General features: G+C 42.1%; 1 protein-coding gene across 1 annotated transcript in view; it reads left to right on the top strand.

Annotated features, from left to right (window-relative positions):
- Positions 1 to 1,507: 1,507 nt before the first annotated feature.
- DROSHA (drosha ribonuclease III) overlaps positions 1,508 to 14,411 on the top strand; it is a gene marked incomplete at its 5' end in the record, with an annotated part of 72,383 nt that continues 59,479 nt past the window's right edge. Inside the window, 5 exons of the mRNA XM_084280055.1 lie at positions 1,508 to 2,358; positions 6,800 to 6,892; positions 7,903 to 8,134; positions 8,905 to 9,046; positions 11,712 to 11,866. Coding sequence (XP_084136181.1) covers positions 1,508 to 2,358; positions 6,800 to 6,892; positions 7,903 to 8,134; positions 8,905 to 9,046; positions 11,712 to 11,866 — 1,473 coding nt within the window. The remainder of the gene's footprint in view (positions 2,359 to 6,799; positions 6,893 to 7,902; positions 8,135 to 8,904; positions 9,047 to 11,711; positions 11,867 to 14,411) is intronic.

The raw sequence follows: 14,411 nt of genomic DNA, 5'->3' as shown, positions 1-14,411 counted from the left end.
ATAATATAAAAGGTTACTGTTGCAAAATAATGGAAATGAACTTTTTCTTTCCTCGTTTTTGAGAGCCTTTACATGGTTGGATGGTATTGATCAGGCACAGGCTGACAGGAAAGCTTTACCATCCTGGCTGCTACATCCTAGAAATGCAGGATTCTCAGTTACTTTGGCCTTTGTCCTGTTTCTCTGGAGAGGGAGTGAATCCAGACACCAACAATTCCAGTGGCTTCTGCTAAGCCCTGTTTGCATAAGGAGTGACACAGGGTCCTTTTGGTTCCTTCTGCATGATCTCTGTACTTTCCTCCTTAACTTCTCTTCCTTTATGTGACTGCCTCACTACAAATTGTTTGCGATCCCTCAGCAAGCTACATCTTTTGCAGCACTGGCACCAGAATGCAGCTGAAAGCAGTGCTCTGGGCAGTCCAGGTTGGCTATGGTGTGTGATAGCAGGTGGGAGAATATTCTCTGTGTGTACTTCAGCATCAACAAAGCCTCAGTAAAAGGGAGGCTTTGTTTTCTTTTATCTGGTGACTTTTCCAATGACATGTGTGACTTTTCCCCCTATGGAAACCAGGATTTGAATGTTTTGGGTTTTTTTTTCCCGGTCTTTGAAACTTAATATTGTAATTAAAGAATTAATTTTAACTTTAATGAAGCACAGTGGTTTTCATTTACAAATACTAATACGAGGTGTTAAATACATGCATATCTTGTAGCAGGCTTAAGCCTACTTGAAGCAGTGCCTACTGCTGGAAAGGTAACAGGGCCAAGCAGGCAGATGAGGGATTTTTTTGCAACCATGAAATTAAATTGCAGTAACAGCACAGTCTACATAATTCTTTTTCTGTAGCCTCTAAGATTCTCGCTCCACAAATACATAACTATCTAAAATACTTTGAAATAACCATTGAGTTCAGTCCTTTACTAAATTAAGATCTCAATGGTCAACGTAAATTCATTTAAAGCTCGCATGATTTGTTGGACCAGGTAACTTTGAATGAGGTGTTAGTAAAGTCATTCTACCTGAAGTTTAGAAACATGTTCTAGAAAAGACTCCTCCATAGAGGATTCTGGGTGGCAATTGCAGTTGCTTGAAATGAAAGGTTTCTTTGGTGTGGGGTATCTGAAGGCACTATATCTAGTCTCTGTATGTGTAGTGAGTAGTAGAGGTGCCTGTGTCCTTGGCCAGTCACTGTATAAATGATTTGTTGAAATTAACATTGCCCTAATTCAGAGAGCATTGTCAAGTTGGGGTTCTAGTTTAAAGATGGTAGAGTGCTTTCAGGGATTAGAAGCTTAAAGGAATGTAAAGGGCATAAATGACCTGTACTAGAGGTCCAAGGAGCACAAAGCTTGCAGTGAAAAACTGGATATCATTTACTGCTTCTGCCAAAGGAAACTGCAGAAACAAACTTCGATGCTTTAGGAGCGGTTCCTACAAATGCATTAAGGACACTGTACAAAAATTATGTGACACTGGACTTTTATTTTCCCCATTTAAAGGTGAGCCATGTCTTTCCATTCCGGGCGAGGATGTCCCCGTGGGCAGGGGGGAGCAGGATCAAGAACTTCAACACAGACCTACCGCCCTCAGAACCTACGGCAGCTTCACCCACAACAGCCCTCTGTACAATACCAGTATGACCAGCAACCTACCCCTCCAACAACCTATTCGAACCCTCCAACCACTGGTTACATGCCTCCCAGGCCAGACTTCATGCCCTATCCTCCTCCAGTGCCCCCTTCCACACAAAATCCTATCAGCCAGTGTCCCATGAGGCCACCGTTTCCAAACCACCAGATGAGACAGAGCTTCCCAGTGCCTCCGTGCTTCCCTCCCGCTCCTCCACCAGTGCCAAACCCTAGCAACACTCCTGTGCCAGGAACTCCCGCTGGGCAAAGCACCTTTCCTTACCTGATGCCTCCTCCCACAGTACCACACCCTCCCCCCGCCCCAGTCATACCACAGCAGGTCAACTACCAGCCTGTGTACTCCGCAGGGTACTCGCAGCAATCCTTCCCACCACCCAGCTTCAGTAGCTATCAGCACAACTCCAGCTCCTTTCAGAGCAGCACTACCAACAGCAGTGGCAGCAGCAGCCACTTTCGGCACACGGGTCAGTACCAGGGAGAGAAGCCGCAGAGCGATCGGCGGTCTCCGGAGAGGAGCAAGCACTACGAGGAGCACCGACATCGTGAGCACAGTCACATCCACGGGGACCGGCACCGGTCCACTAACCACGGGGATCGTCGGGACCGAGGCCGCAGTCCGGATCGGAGGAGACAGGAAAGCAGTCGGCACCGGACAGACTATGACAGAGGAAGGCTCTCACCTCATCACAGAAGTTACGAGCGTAACAGGTAACGTGGGGTGTATGCCTGTGGAGATACAAGTGTTACAGTTTTCCCTGTAGCATTTGTGTCTATCAGTGTTCCTCCCTCACCCTCATTTTTCCCTCTAGCTTGGGAGGTAACCAGTACTTGGGTCTGATGAAAAGACCTGTTGTTTTGACATCTTTCCTGTACATTACCTCCTTGCCTTTGCAAGCTTGGCAGCTTTGTTGCCCTTGTTCTTGGAGATACCTGGAAGTAAAGCAGCTCTCATTTGAAGACTGAGTGCTGACCAGTGTTCTACTCTCATGAGTGTTTACCGTAGAAACTCATGTGGTATCGAAGATTTGGCACAACTTTGTGCAAGACTGTGTTTGTAGTTGAGCCTTATGAACAGTTAAGTCTCAGCAGGTCAGACTTCAAGATTTAGGTACCCAAGTTAGAGTTTTGGGTATACTTGAATTTGGTCTTTCTTTGAGTAAGCCTTGAATTTGTAGAGATCTAGCATTTGTAGGGTTTCACAACTGTTCACAAGGGCATGTGGAAATAGGACAAGGGGTAATGGTTTTAAACTAGAAAAGGGGAGATTTAGGTTGGATATCAGGAAGAACTTCTTCCATTCTCGTGTTTTAGATCACTGGAACAGGTTGCCCATAGAGGTGGTGGAAGCCCATCCCTAGAGAGTACTGAAGATCAGACTGGATGGGGCTCTGAGCAGCCTGATGTAGCTGAATGTGTCGCTGCTTACTGCAGGGGGGGTTGGACTGGGTGACCTTTAAGGGTCACATTCTGTGATATTCTGATAGGTGCACATATCTAATCCCTGCAGTGAGGTGTTTTAGCAAAAAGCATGTTGTGTAGCATTCTTCATCCTGCCCTGCCCTTGACCTCGTGGGGCACGAGTGCATCTGTTTGCAGGCTTCATGGGACCTCCCAGTGACTGTTTATACTGGCCCATGTGATTTTCTTCAGGATGAAGACCTCAGTAAGCCAGCCTGTGATCTCAAGAGAGGACTGAGGTGAAAATTAGCATACACCTGCTAAATAGGCAAGTTGTAGGCTATGTTGCCATGATGCAGATGGATGAATGCGGACTGCATATTTTGGGAGGTATCATGAAGCTTCATAGATGCAAACAGCTTGCAGATAGAGCTGACCTGGTGCAGTTTGATGTGTGGTGTTTCAGAGAAAAGCACCACCAGTTAAATCTTACAGATGTGTTTGATCTCTTGCCTCTTTTTTTGTGTCTAATGATCTAGGTCAGAATATTCAAAGAGATACTATAAAGTTTCTAAATATGTCAGGGCACCTGGATCACGTACTCTAATTTTAGAAGCTCTAAACTTTCTCATGTCATGGGTGAAATGTGAATTTACACATAGTGCCTGTGGAAATGAAGCCACTTGAATTCAGATATGCAGAGATTTAATTGCAGAATGTTAGACAGCTGTATGAAAAAACACTAAAAAAACCAAACCAAAAACCCCAAAGCTCACATTCAGTAGGTTTACTTTTATTTCAGAAAGAGGCTTTTCCTAAAACTGAGTTCAGCTGGCATTAAAGCACTGGCCTTCTCTGCGTGACAAGCTTGTGGAATTTTTTTCCCTTTGTAGGTCATTAAAAATGGAAACAATGAATTGTGAAATTATGTAGCAAATATTTGAAAGTTCAATTTTAAGTTTTGAATATGTTTTCAACTTCTTTCTCAAACATTCCCCAGTACAAAAAAGCCAGGGGTCTCTTGGAAAGAGTCCAGAGAAGGGCTACGAAGATGATTAAAGGACAGGAGCATCTCCCCTACGAGGAAAGGCTGAGTGAGCTGGGGCTGTTCAGCCTGGAGAAGAGAAGACTGAGAGGGGATCCTATTAATGTTTATAGATAGGAGAAATGGCCCAGCCCCTTTTCAGTGGTCTCTGGAGACAGGACAAGGGGTGATGGCCTCAAGTTGGAGCACAGGAAGTTCTGCATCAATAAACAGAATAACTTTTTCACAGTGAGGGTGACAGAGCCCTGGCACAGGCTGCCCAGGGGGGTTGTGGAGTCTCCTTCTCTGGAGATATTCAAGACCCGTCTGGATGCCAACCTGTGTGACCTGTCCTAGGGAACCTGCTTTGGTGGTGGTGGTGGGGGGGGTTGACCCGATGATCTCTGGAGGTCCCTTCCAACCCCTATGGATGTGTGATTCTGAATTTCTGGAGTACTGCTTGAGCAGCTTCCAGGCCTACTTGGCAGTGAATCTGCCTATTTTAATGAAAACTTTGGTGGCCTTGGTGTGTTTTTCGCACAGCATCCATCTCAAGCAAATCAGATATGCTCTCTCTGAAGGCTGACAGTAGATAATTTATATGAACTTCGTGCTTTGTACATTTGCATTCTATTTCATATTATGCATATAGAAATGTATATGTTCATAAATAATCTTCATTCATTCACACATTTATAATTCTTTGTGTATCAGCAGGCTCATTTACTGGGAGACTTGACATATACATGAATGATTGTGGAGAAATGAGTTGTCAGGTGTTAGCAGCGTATGAAAACTGCCTGTGTGATATTTGCTGGCTCATGCACGGTGATGTCAGAGTCATTTAGGTTGGAAAAGACCCTTAGGACAAGTTCAACCATAAACCTCATGCCACCAAGTTCACCATTAAACTGTGCCCCTAAGTACCGCATCTGCATGTCTTTTTAAATATCTCCAGGGATGGTGACTCGCCCACTTGTTCCCTGGGCAGCCTGTTCCAGTGACTGACAACCCTTTTGGTGAAGAGATTTTATTTTTTATTTTTTTTTCCTAATGGAAAATGTAACTTGAGGTCACTTCCTCTTGTTCTATTGCTCTGTACTTGGAACACAGCCTGGCACCCACTTGGCTACAACCTCCTTTCAGGTTGTTGTAGAGAACAGTAAAATCTCCCCTCACCTGAATAACCCCAGTTCCCTCAGCTGCTCCCCAGAGGACTTTTCCTCTAGACCCTTTTGCAGCTTTTTTGTCCTTCTTTGGACATGCTCCAGTACCTCAGCATCCTTCTTGTGGTGAAGGACCCCAAACTGCACACAGCCATACAGGTGCAGCCTCACTGGTGCCGAGTATAGAGGGACAATCACTTCCCTGGTCCTGCTGGCCACACTGTTTCTGATACAACCTGGGATGATGTTAGCCGTCTTGGTCACTTAGGCATGCTGCTGGTTATTTGTCTGTTGACTGACACACCCAGATCCTTTCCTCTAAATCTTCAGTTAATTTAAAGCTCTTTTCCTCCAGAAATAGGTTTGTGTGGTCAAGTTCCATAAGTGTATGTGCAAGATGAGATTCGTATTTATAGCTTGATGCAGATTTTCTGTATTTAACAGGGATTGACACAGTAGAAGGAAAGGAAGCCATCCAGAGGGATCTTGACAGGCTGGAAAGGTGGGCCCGGGTGAACCTAATGAGGTTCAACACTGCCAAGTGTGAAGTCTTGCACTTGGGTCGGAAGAATCCCAGACGTAGATACAGACTGGGAGAAGAGCTTCTTGAGAGCAGCCCTGCTGAGAAGGACTTGGGGATTGTGGTGGATGAGAAACTTAACATGAGCCAGCAGTGTGCACTTGCAGCTTGCAAGGCCAATGGTATCCTGGGCTCCATCAGAAGATTGTCCCTCTCTACTCTGTCCTCGTGAGGCCCCATCTGGAGTACTGTGTCCAGGACTGGGGACCACAATACAAGAAAGATGTGGAACTGTTGTAGAGGGTTCAGAGGAGGGCCACAAAGATGATTAGAGGGCTGCAGCACATCACCTACGAAGAGAGGCTGGGGGAGCTGGGCTTGTTCAGCCTGGAGAAGAGAAGGCTGCGGGGGGACCTCACTGAAGCCTTCCAGTACCTGAAGGGAGCATACAAACGGGAGGGGAATCAACTTTTTAAAAGGGTAGACAATGGCAGGACAAGGGAGAATGGATTAAAACGAAAGGAAGGAAGGTTTAGATTAGCTATTAGAGGGAAGTTTTTTACGGAGTGAGTGGTGAGGTGCTGGAGCAGGCTGCCCAGAGAGGTAGTGGATGCCCTGTCACTGAAGGTGTTCAAGGCCAGGTTGGATTGGGCCCTGGGCAACCTTGTGTAGATCCAGGCCTGGAGGTTGGTGTCCCTGCCTGTGGCAGGGGGGTTGGAGTTCTATGATCCTTGGGGTCCCTTCCAACCCATGCCATTCTATGATTGTTTTGTATGTGCTTGAGGTGATTGCCAGGAAGAGAGGCCTTGCCTGAAGCACTTGAATGACTGCTGTACTTACAAAGCTATTGTGGGTGTTACAGGTTCCCCCCACTTTGCTTCTTAATGCATTAGCAATGTTTAAAGAGGCAATATTCTTACACACTGCCACTTGTAACAGAAGAGGAAGAATGGCAACGAGCCCTGCTTCTGTGCTCCTTTCAAGTGTGGAATGTATGAAATACCAGATTTTACACTTACCTTCTGTTTTGCACTCTCCAAGGGAGCGGGAGAGGGAGAGGCACAGGCACCGAGACAGCAGAAGGTCACCGTCACCAGACAGATCCTACAAGAAAGACTACAAGCGAGCAGGAAGGTAAGGAAGGTTACGGTCAGTCCCGTGGGCCTGAGGCCCTGTGTACCCACACGTGAGTCTGTGTGTATGTGCCTGGTTTGAAACTTGAAAAATATGAGCGTCTTGAACTTACAGCCATCTGTGTGTATGTGCAAATGTAAGCTATCTCAAGACCTTGTAGACCTGGAAACAAGATTAATGTCTGGAGAGGGGGCTTTACTGCTGTGTCCTAAAGACTTCCTCTTACATCTGCTTCCAGTGTCTAAAGTACCAAGGCTATTTAAAGTCAGTCTGTATTTAGATTATATTTTAGGAGCTTGGGTTGTTTTTTTTTTACTGTTGAGATAGAGAGATTCCTTCTGCATCCTGCATAGTCGAAATCAGTAAAACATTATTGGCTTCGTAGACAGAGGAGATTTAAAGAAAAAAAAAAAAAGTAGTTTTTCTACATTCAACTTTTGAAAGCATTATTCTTGCAAGACATGAAGAATATCACAAGTTGGGGTGTTTGAGCGGGTACCAGAATTAGAATGAAACAAGCAATGTGGCATCTGTATAATCCTCCGAATAAACCTCTAGTTCTTTTGTCGTGCAAATAGTTCATGAGCTATTAATTAAAATTTCTTTATATTGTACCTTTTAGTTCTGTGTGATGTGACTCTTGGGTTCTATTGGGTTTTCTTCCAAAGTTTCTAACTTTGGAATAAACTTAAATGAAAGTCATCTAGAATGCAAGTAGGAGTTTTAATCTAAAATAACATGTTGTTTCATTCTAATTCTTGAATAAAGTTTAACGTACAAAAGCACTTTCAAACTTAAGTCTTTTTTATAGTATGTCAGAACTACAATGTACTCTGTTACATGTTAAAAGCAGAAAGATGCAGTTGAATTTTGATGTAGTTGATATGGTAGAACGACAAGTTGATATGGTAGAACGACATACTGATCCGAAGCAAACTATTTGTTTTTCCATTATAAAACTGTCACATAAAATAATAGAGAATTGCTTTTGTTTGTTTTCTCCCACTAAGCCGGTCTCCAAGCAGAGAAAGAAAGAGACCTCGATGGGAGGAAGACAGAGAGAGGTGGTCTGAGAACCAGAGTTCCAACAAAGAGAAGAATTATGCTGCTATTAAAGAGAAGGAATCAGAGGAGAATGCATCTGAGAAAAATGAAGAGGAAGATGAGGAATTACTTAAGCCTGTCTGGGTTCGCTGTACCCATTCTGAAAACTATTATTCAAGTGATCCTATGGATCAAGTGGTATGTCTGTGAGAACTCTAAAATTGCTGTTCACAGTCCTTTATTGATTACTCGATTAACATGACACAAAACACGATCCTGCTGAAGGGTTCACTTAATCCTTCTCTCCTCTCAACCATATCAGTCTTTTAAACCTGTTAAGGGCTTCATTTGTTGCTATTCTCTTTTTTCATCAGTTTCTTCTGTCTGTTTTAATTCAGATTAGTGCTACATGGCAGAGGGGTCCTTTGTTTTGTCTCCAGGAGGGAAGGGTGGGTTTCTTCTTCCCCTTACAGCTGTATTTAAGCAAATATGCTTCAATCATCACATCTTCCCACAACCTTACAGAATTTATGTACAGAATTGGAAAGTCAGGATTATTTGCACTTGACAGTAACACTTGCTGGTGGAGTAGTGATAGTGGAGGGGAGGCTTCCAGCTTTTTGTGGTGGTTTTTTTGGTGTTTCTGTGATTGGTTGTGGAGTATTTTTGAGAAATAAGAGACCTATGGAAAATAGGTAAAAAATCGATGTTGGGCTGTACTAAAAATGCTTACCAATGGTTCTACTTTGTTAGGCCAAAGGTTTGATGATAATGCACCAGCAAATTAGGTAATATGTCTGCAAATTCATCTGATGGAGCAATGTAATGGTATGCTAAAGCCTCCATGTTTTTATTGCACTACTAAGGTTCATCTTCCCCCCCCCTTGCCTTTCTTTGGAATGCTGGTGTATGTTGTGTTTGTGTGCTAACACTGTCTGTTGTTATTGTTTTGTTTTCTTGATAAACAGGGGGACTCTACTGTGGTAGGAACAAGCAAGCTCCGAGATCTGTATGAAAAGTTTGATGATGAGTTAGGAAAGCGACAGGCAAAGGCCAAGGCAGCCAGGCCACCATGGGAGCCACCAAAGACCAAGCTGGATGAAGATTTAGGTAGGCAGAAATGAAGCCAGAACTCTGAATTGGAATAAACTGTAATTAACCTGGTTTGGCAGTTGTTTGTATCTAATTGTTGTCAGGTCAATACTTTTTTTTTTTTTTAAATCCTTTCTGTTGGGTGTCTGTGGGAGTTTTCCTGTTGCTTTTGACTGGAGGAGAGCTAGATTCTTTACCCAGAAAGCCTGAGGTGTAAATGGAGAGTATCCAGCACTGTCTTATGCTGAAGTCTATTCTATGGCTTCAAAACACACTGCGAATAATCCGATAGGTCAAAGCATTGTGCATAACAGGCTTTGAGGAGCTCCTGGTTTTCCATTTCTAAAAAGGAAGCAAGGGTAGTGGTGGTAAACTCATATGGTTGCTTGTTTTAGCACTGCATTCATCTTTCTTTTGGGATTATATTTTGGTTGTGCAACTCTGTGATCTTATGCAGAAGTGTCAGTTTTCAGAACATAGTTTGTCTGCATTGTCATGCACCATCTGTAGGGATTTTCTTGTAGTGAAATATCAGTTATCTGTATCAGTTGCTGGGGAAATCATGGTTGAATTAGCAGGACATACTTTTATGGGCTTGCCTTTTAAATTAACCTTAATGTCTGCCCATTGAGCTGCTTCAGATTAATAACTGAACCCAGCAACTCTTTAAAAATCTCCTATCAAAAATTCTAAAGCTTAAATACAGGTATATGATGACGTGGGCAGTTACGTGCAGGCAGTACAAGAAGATATAATGATGACGTGGGCAGTTACGTGCAGGCAGTACAAGAAGATACAATAAATGTGAAAGAAAAACACAGATTAAATAAAATGTGAGTTCACTTCTGTAAAGGATACACCTTTTTCTGAGCAGTGGATTTGGACATAATTAAATCAAAGTTAACTGCAGGCTTTTTCAGGAGGTATTTTCTCCTGTGGGTGAAGCCAGGACAGAACTACTACATTAAGCAGACCTGTGTGAAGCTTTGATTCCTTGGATCTCTGCAGTAAGAGTTCCTTTGCTGCTCCAGGCTAAAATACAGGGCCAAGAGCAACTTCTCTGTGTCTTTTTCCACTCTTTCAAGAGGATCTAAAGGCTCTGTGTTTGCACTGGTCTCCTGGGCTGAGTTGGTTTCTGTGTCAGCTTCACCTACACACATCCTTCTGCAGCATCTACTTGTTTGTCTTATGTTGTACTTCAGTAAATGCTGTCTCTTTTCTGCTGTGTGTTCGCAGTAATTGTGTATTCTCGTGAGGTAGTGATGGACTTGAAGAGCACTTTGAGGTCATAAAAGGTTGATTTTAGTACGTGAAATGCAAAACGTTCTACATTAGTGTTTCAGAATTCCATCTTAACTCTGATTTTGCACCTAAAATTAGACTTATACAACTAATTAATGTTTATCAGAAACTTCTAGAACTCAAATGTTTGTAGGGATACATATGTATGTACATTCAGACAAAACTTAGTAGCAACTGAGCAGATATGACCTATGTAAATCATAAGTCTCCATAACACAACTTAATAACACTGTATGCATAATTATGGACTGTATAAAAATCCATCTGGGTTAAAGAAAAAAAGGGGAAGCATATTTTAGTAGTAATATTCACTCATTGTCTCTCCCACTTTTTCTTTTGACTAGGGAGAGTCTTGTATTCAGTAAATCACCTATTTTAAATTATCGTTACACGGTTTATCAAAGGACTGGCAGTGTATTAGTGTTTGCTCTTCAGTCAAAACTTAGAAATGGAATATATTTTGCATCCTTCCTTCCAAGAAATAATAAACCTTACTTTCTTCATGCTATATGTCTGGGCTATCAAGGCATTTATTTCATTTGGAGCTGAGATCACCTGTGGAAATGAGTGATACTACATCTGTAAGAACAGGAGTCACTCATAAGTACCACAGAAGGTTAGAGATCGTGATAACAGGCTCTAGGGTTTTTTGAGGGTTTGGTTTTGGTTCTTGTTATCGTCCAAACACTTATTAACATAACTTTGACAAGACCACAAAAGAGACATTTTAACATGTTTGTTATCTTCTGTTCTTTTTTTTTTTAACATTGTTCTCCTCTCTGATAGATCAGGAAAATTGTTTTAGTTAATACAAAGAAATATGTCATTAAAAACTAAAAGTAAGGAGGAGGAAGACTCACAGAACAGGGCTTCCAAAACACTTACGGCTGGATCCACTCAGCTAGTAGTTCCAGACTTTCTTCTTGTCTGTCATTTTTAATATGTGATAATGAATTTATCAGAAATAATGGATTTTGAAAAATTAGTTTAACAGTACATGTTCTATAATTCTATCTATGTGTGCTGTTTTGTAGCTGTTAAGCAGATAATATCCTCCTACAGACAGGAGCATTTTTAGGTAAAGTGAAACTAGGTACGAGCACTTTACTCATAGTAATTGCTCTTCTACAACTGATTGGTGGTGCTTCTGGACAGCCAAGCAGCAATCTGATGCATGCAAACAAATACAGTTCTTGTAGGCATTCAATAGCCATAGCATTTGCTGTCATTATGCAGTTGCTGTCCCTCTTTTTCTTAGTGTGAACATCATGCACAACTTTTAATACCTTTCAGTATGTCACAGTTATATCACATTAGAGAATGCATTGATACTGGAGAAGAGAGTTTTTCAGCTGACTTCAGTTTTCCCTGTGTGAATCAGAGACCTCCAGTGACTCAGAATGTGACTCTGAAGATGACAGCAGCTGCTCCAGCAGTTCAGATTCCGAAGTTTTTGACGTCATTGCAGAAATAAAGCGTAAAAAAGCGCACCCTGACCGGCTCCATGAAGAACTGTGGTACAATGATCCAGGACAGGTGCGGTGAGAGGAAAAAGTACTATGTTTTTGAAAGTCATTCTTCCCTACAGACCTAAAATTCTTTGTTGTTGCCAAACATGCCAAGTGATACTACATTTCATTACACGTTTTTTATCCCCCCCCCCCCCCCCTTTTCTCTCTCATCTTCTTGGAAGCACTTTTTTCAAGAGAGTGGTTCCAGCTAATGAATCCTGGGGATTATTCAGTGTTAATAAAACCTGAATTGCTAACGGTGTGGTAATACTATCCTCTTAGCCCTGAGATAAAAGTACACAGATTAATTCTGGGATGGCGAAAAGGCAGCATGTTTACCTCCTCTCCAAATTTTTCACCTAAAAGCTCTCAGCTCATAATGATAAATAATGTTTTAAATATGCAGTTAATGCTCCTAATTTCTTGTCTAATGGCTCTTTTGTAATTGTGTGGAGATTATAGTTTTCATTAAATGTAATTGCTGAGCTCATGAAGTGTTGTTTTGAATATATACATTGCACAGAAGACTAGTTTTTGTTTGCAAATTTGCCATCTTCATCTTTCTCACTTAAATGTTTTACAGTGTATTCTAGCTCCTTGTCAGATGGCATCTCAGTAAATGTATTTTTCTGGCACTTTGTGTGATGCACGAGTTTAGTATGCAACAAATCATAGTGCCAAGAGATACTGCAATGCTTATTGCCACTGTGGTAATTCAAAGGTCTGTTGAATATTCCGTTGCAGACTCATATGTATGCTTCTAGTTTATAAAAATAATAATAATTTGCCTGAGCCTAGCTAGCTGTTTATATTTGTATGGAAAACAAAATTAGCCAACCGTTTAGATATTTAACTGAAGAAATTGCATAGCTCTTGGGCACGCTTGAAAGTAATGCTCTAGGCCAGAACATTAGCTAAATGAAAAGAAGTGGAATTACTGTAGGATTAATAGATTCAAGAGTGTGTGGTTTGAGATTCCTGCTGGAAAACTTTCTTGCACAAAAACTTTCTTGAGACTGACTCATCAGCTTTCTTGAAGGGGCTAAAATCAGGATGTGGTGAGGTTGTCACTGCTGTACTACTTTTGAGTAGGTTTTATTTGAAAATGTTTGAAGGTTTCCTAGGTATTTATCTGGTATGCCAGAATGCTTTCTAACTGTCACTGCATAAACCAGGAATGATTGCCGTGCACACTGACACATACAAGTACACCGTCCGACATGGAACTAGATTTTTAGGATGGATCTTCCCAACCCTTCAGTCTGAGTGGTGTGTTTGTTATTTTGGATTATATCCAGCAGTCCTGGCAGTTGTCAGAAAATAAGTTGTTAAAGCCAATGCCACCACAGTGGCCTTTTGCTTACAAGTGTTACCTGGTTGTGTTGGCCAGAGGTGAGAAGCCGCTGCCTTAGTTTGTGTAAAATTGTGTTATTTCAGCATCATTTTATCATACTTCATGATTGCTCTTATGCTTTTTGTCCAAGAGCTTTGTCCTTAGGGACAAGAGAGATAGGTATCTGACTTGCTTTTTGAGTCCTGAGCTTTACAGGTGCTTCACGTCTCCCACTCTTTTGGTCCTGGTGCTTAATGTATCAGAGACAGTTTTCAAGCTTAATGATTCTAAAGATTAAAGATGAGATTTTTAAAAAATAACTGATTATTATTAGCCTCCGTAAGGCTTTTATTTCAGGGGGAGCGATGAACAATTGCTATTGACTGCATTTTTTTTAAACTCTGCTCTGTTTTATGGCTGAGCCACTGAGGAAGTATGCTTTTACCTGTAAGCATTGTTCAGTTTCATTGAGCTTGTACTCTCTTCAAGGGGTTTTTTAGAGTGCGGGAAGAAAATGTGCAGACAAAGAGCTGTCATGTCACCCTTGTTAAGATTGCATGACTAAGTTCCCAAAAGAGGAAAGAAGTGCCCTACCCCTTATGTTCTTTGGATGGATGCGCTGTTGGAAAAAATTAAACTGAGATTAATGTTCAGAGAATAAATCTCGGAACTAAAGGAAAAAAACTGAAGTTCTGAAGACAACATTAACAGCACTTCAGTGGTTCTTGCTTCCTGAAGTTTCTTCATGTTGTGTCTATTTGTTGATGATACCATTTAGCCCTGCCATTGACACTGTTTCCAATTTCAGGCTGCTTATAATGGCATGGAAAGTTCTGCGGGGTTTTGCCTCGAATTGCAAGGTTGTTGGGTTTTTCTAAGAAGAATCACAGAATCATAAGGTTGGAAAAGACCTTTAAGATAACCAAATCCAACCATTCCCATCCTAAGCTAAACCATATCCCTTAGTACCTCATCTACCCTTTTTTTAAACATACCCAGGGAAGGGGACTCAGTCAGCTCCCTGGGCAGCCTGTTCCAGGCCCCGACAACTTTCAGTGAAGAATTTTTTCCTGACATCTAATCTAAACCTCCCCTGGCACAGCTTTGTGCCATTTCCCCTTGTCCTATCACCTGGCTGAAGAGACCAACACCCACCTCTCTACACCCTGCTTTCAGGTAGTTGTAGGTGGTGATAAGGTCTCCCCTCAGCCTCCTGTTCTCCAGGCTAAACATCCCC

This window comes from Gallinula chloropus, assembly GCF_964237585.1.
Source record: "Gallinula chloropus genome assembly, chromosome: 2".
NCBI lineage: Eukaryota > Metazoa > Chordata > Aves > Gruiformes > Rallidae > Gallinula > Gallinula chloropus.
The sequence above is the reverse complement of the archived record's forward strand: the minus strand, read 5'-3'. Positions and strand labels throughout refer to the sequence as shown.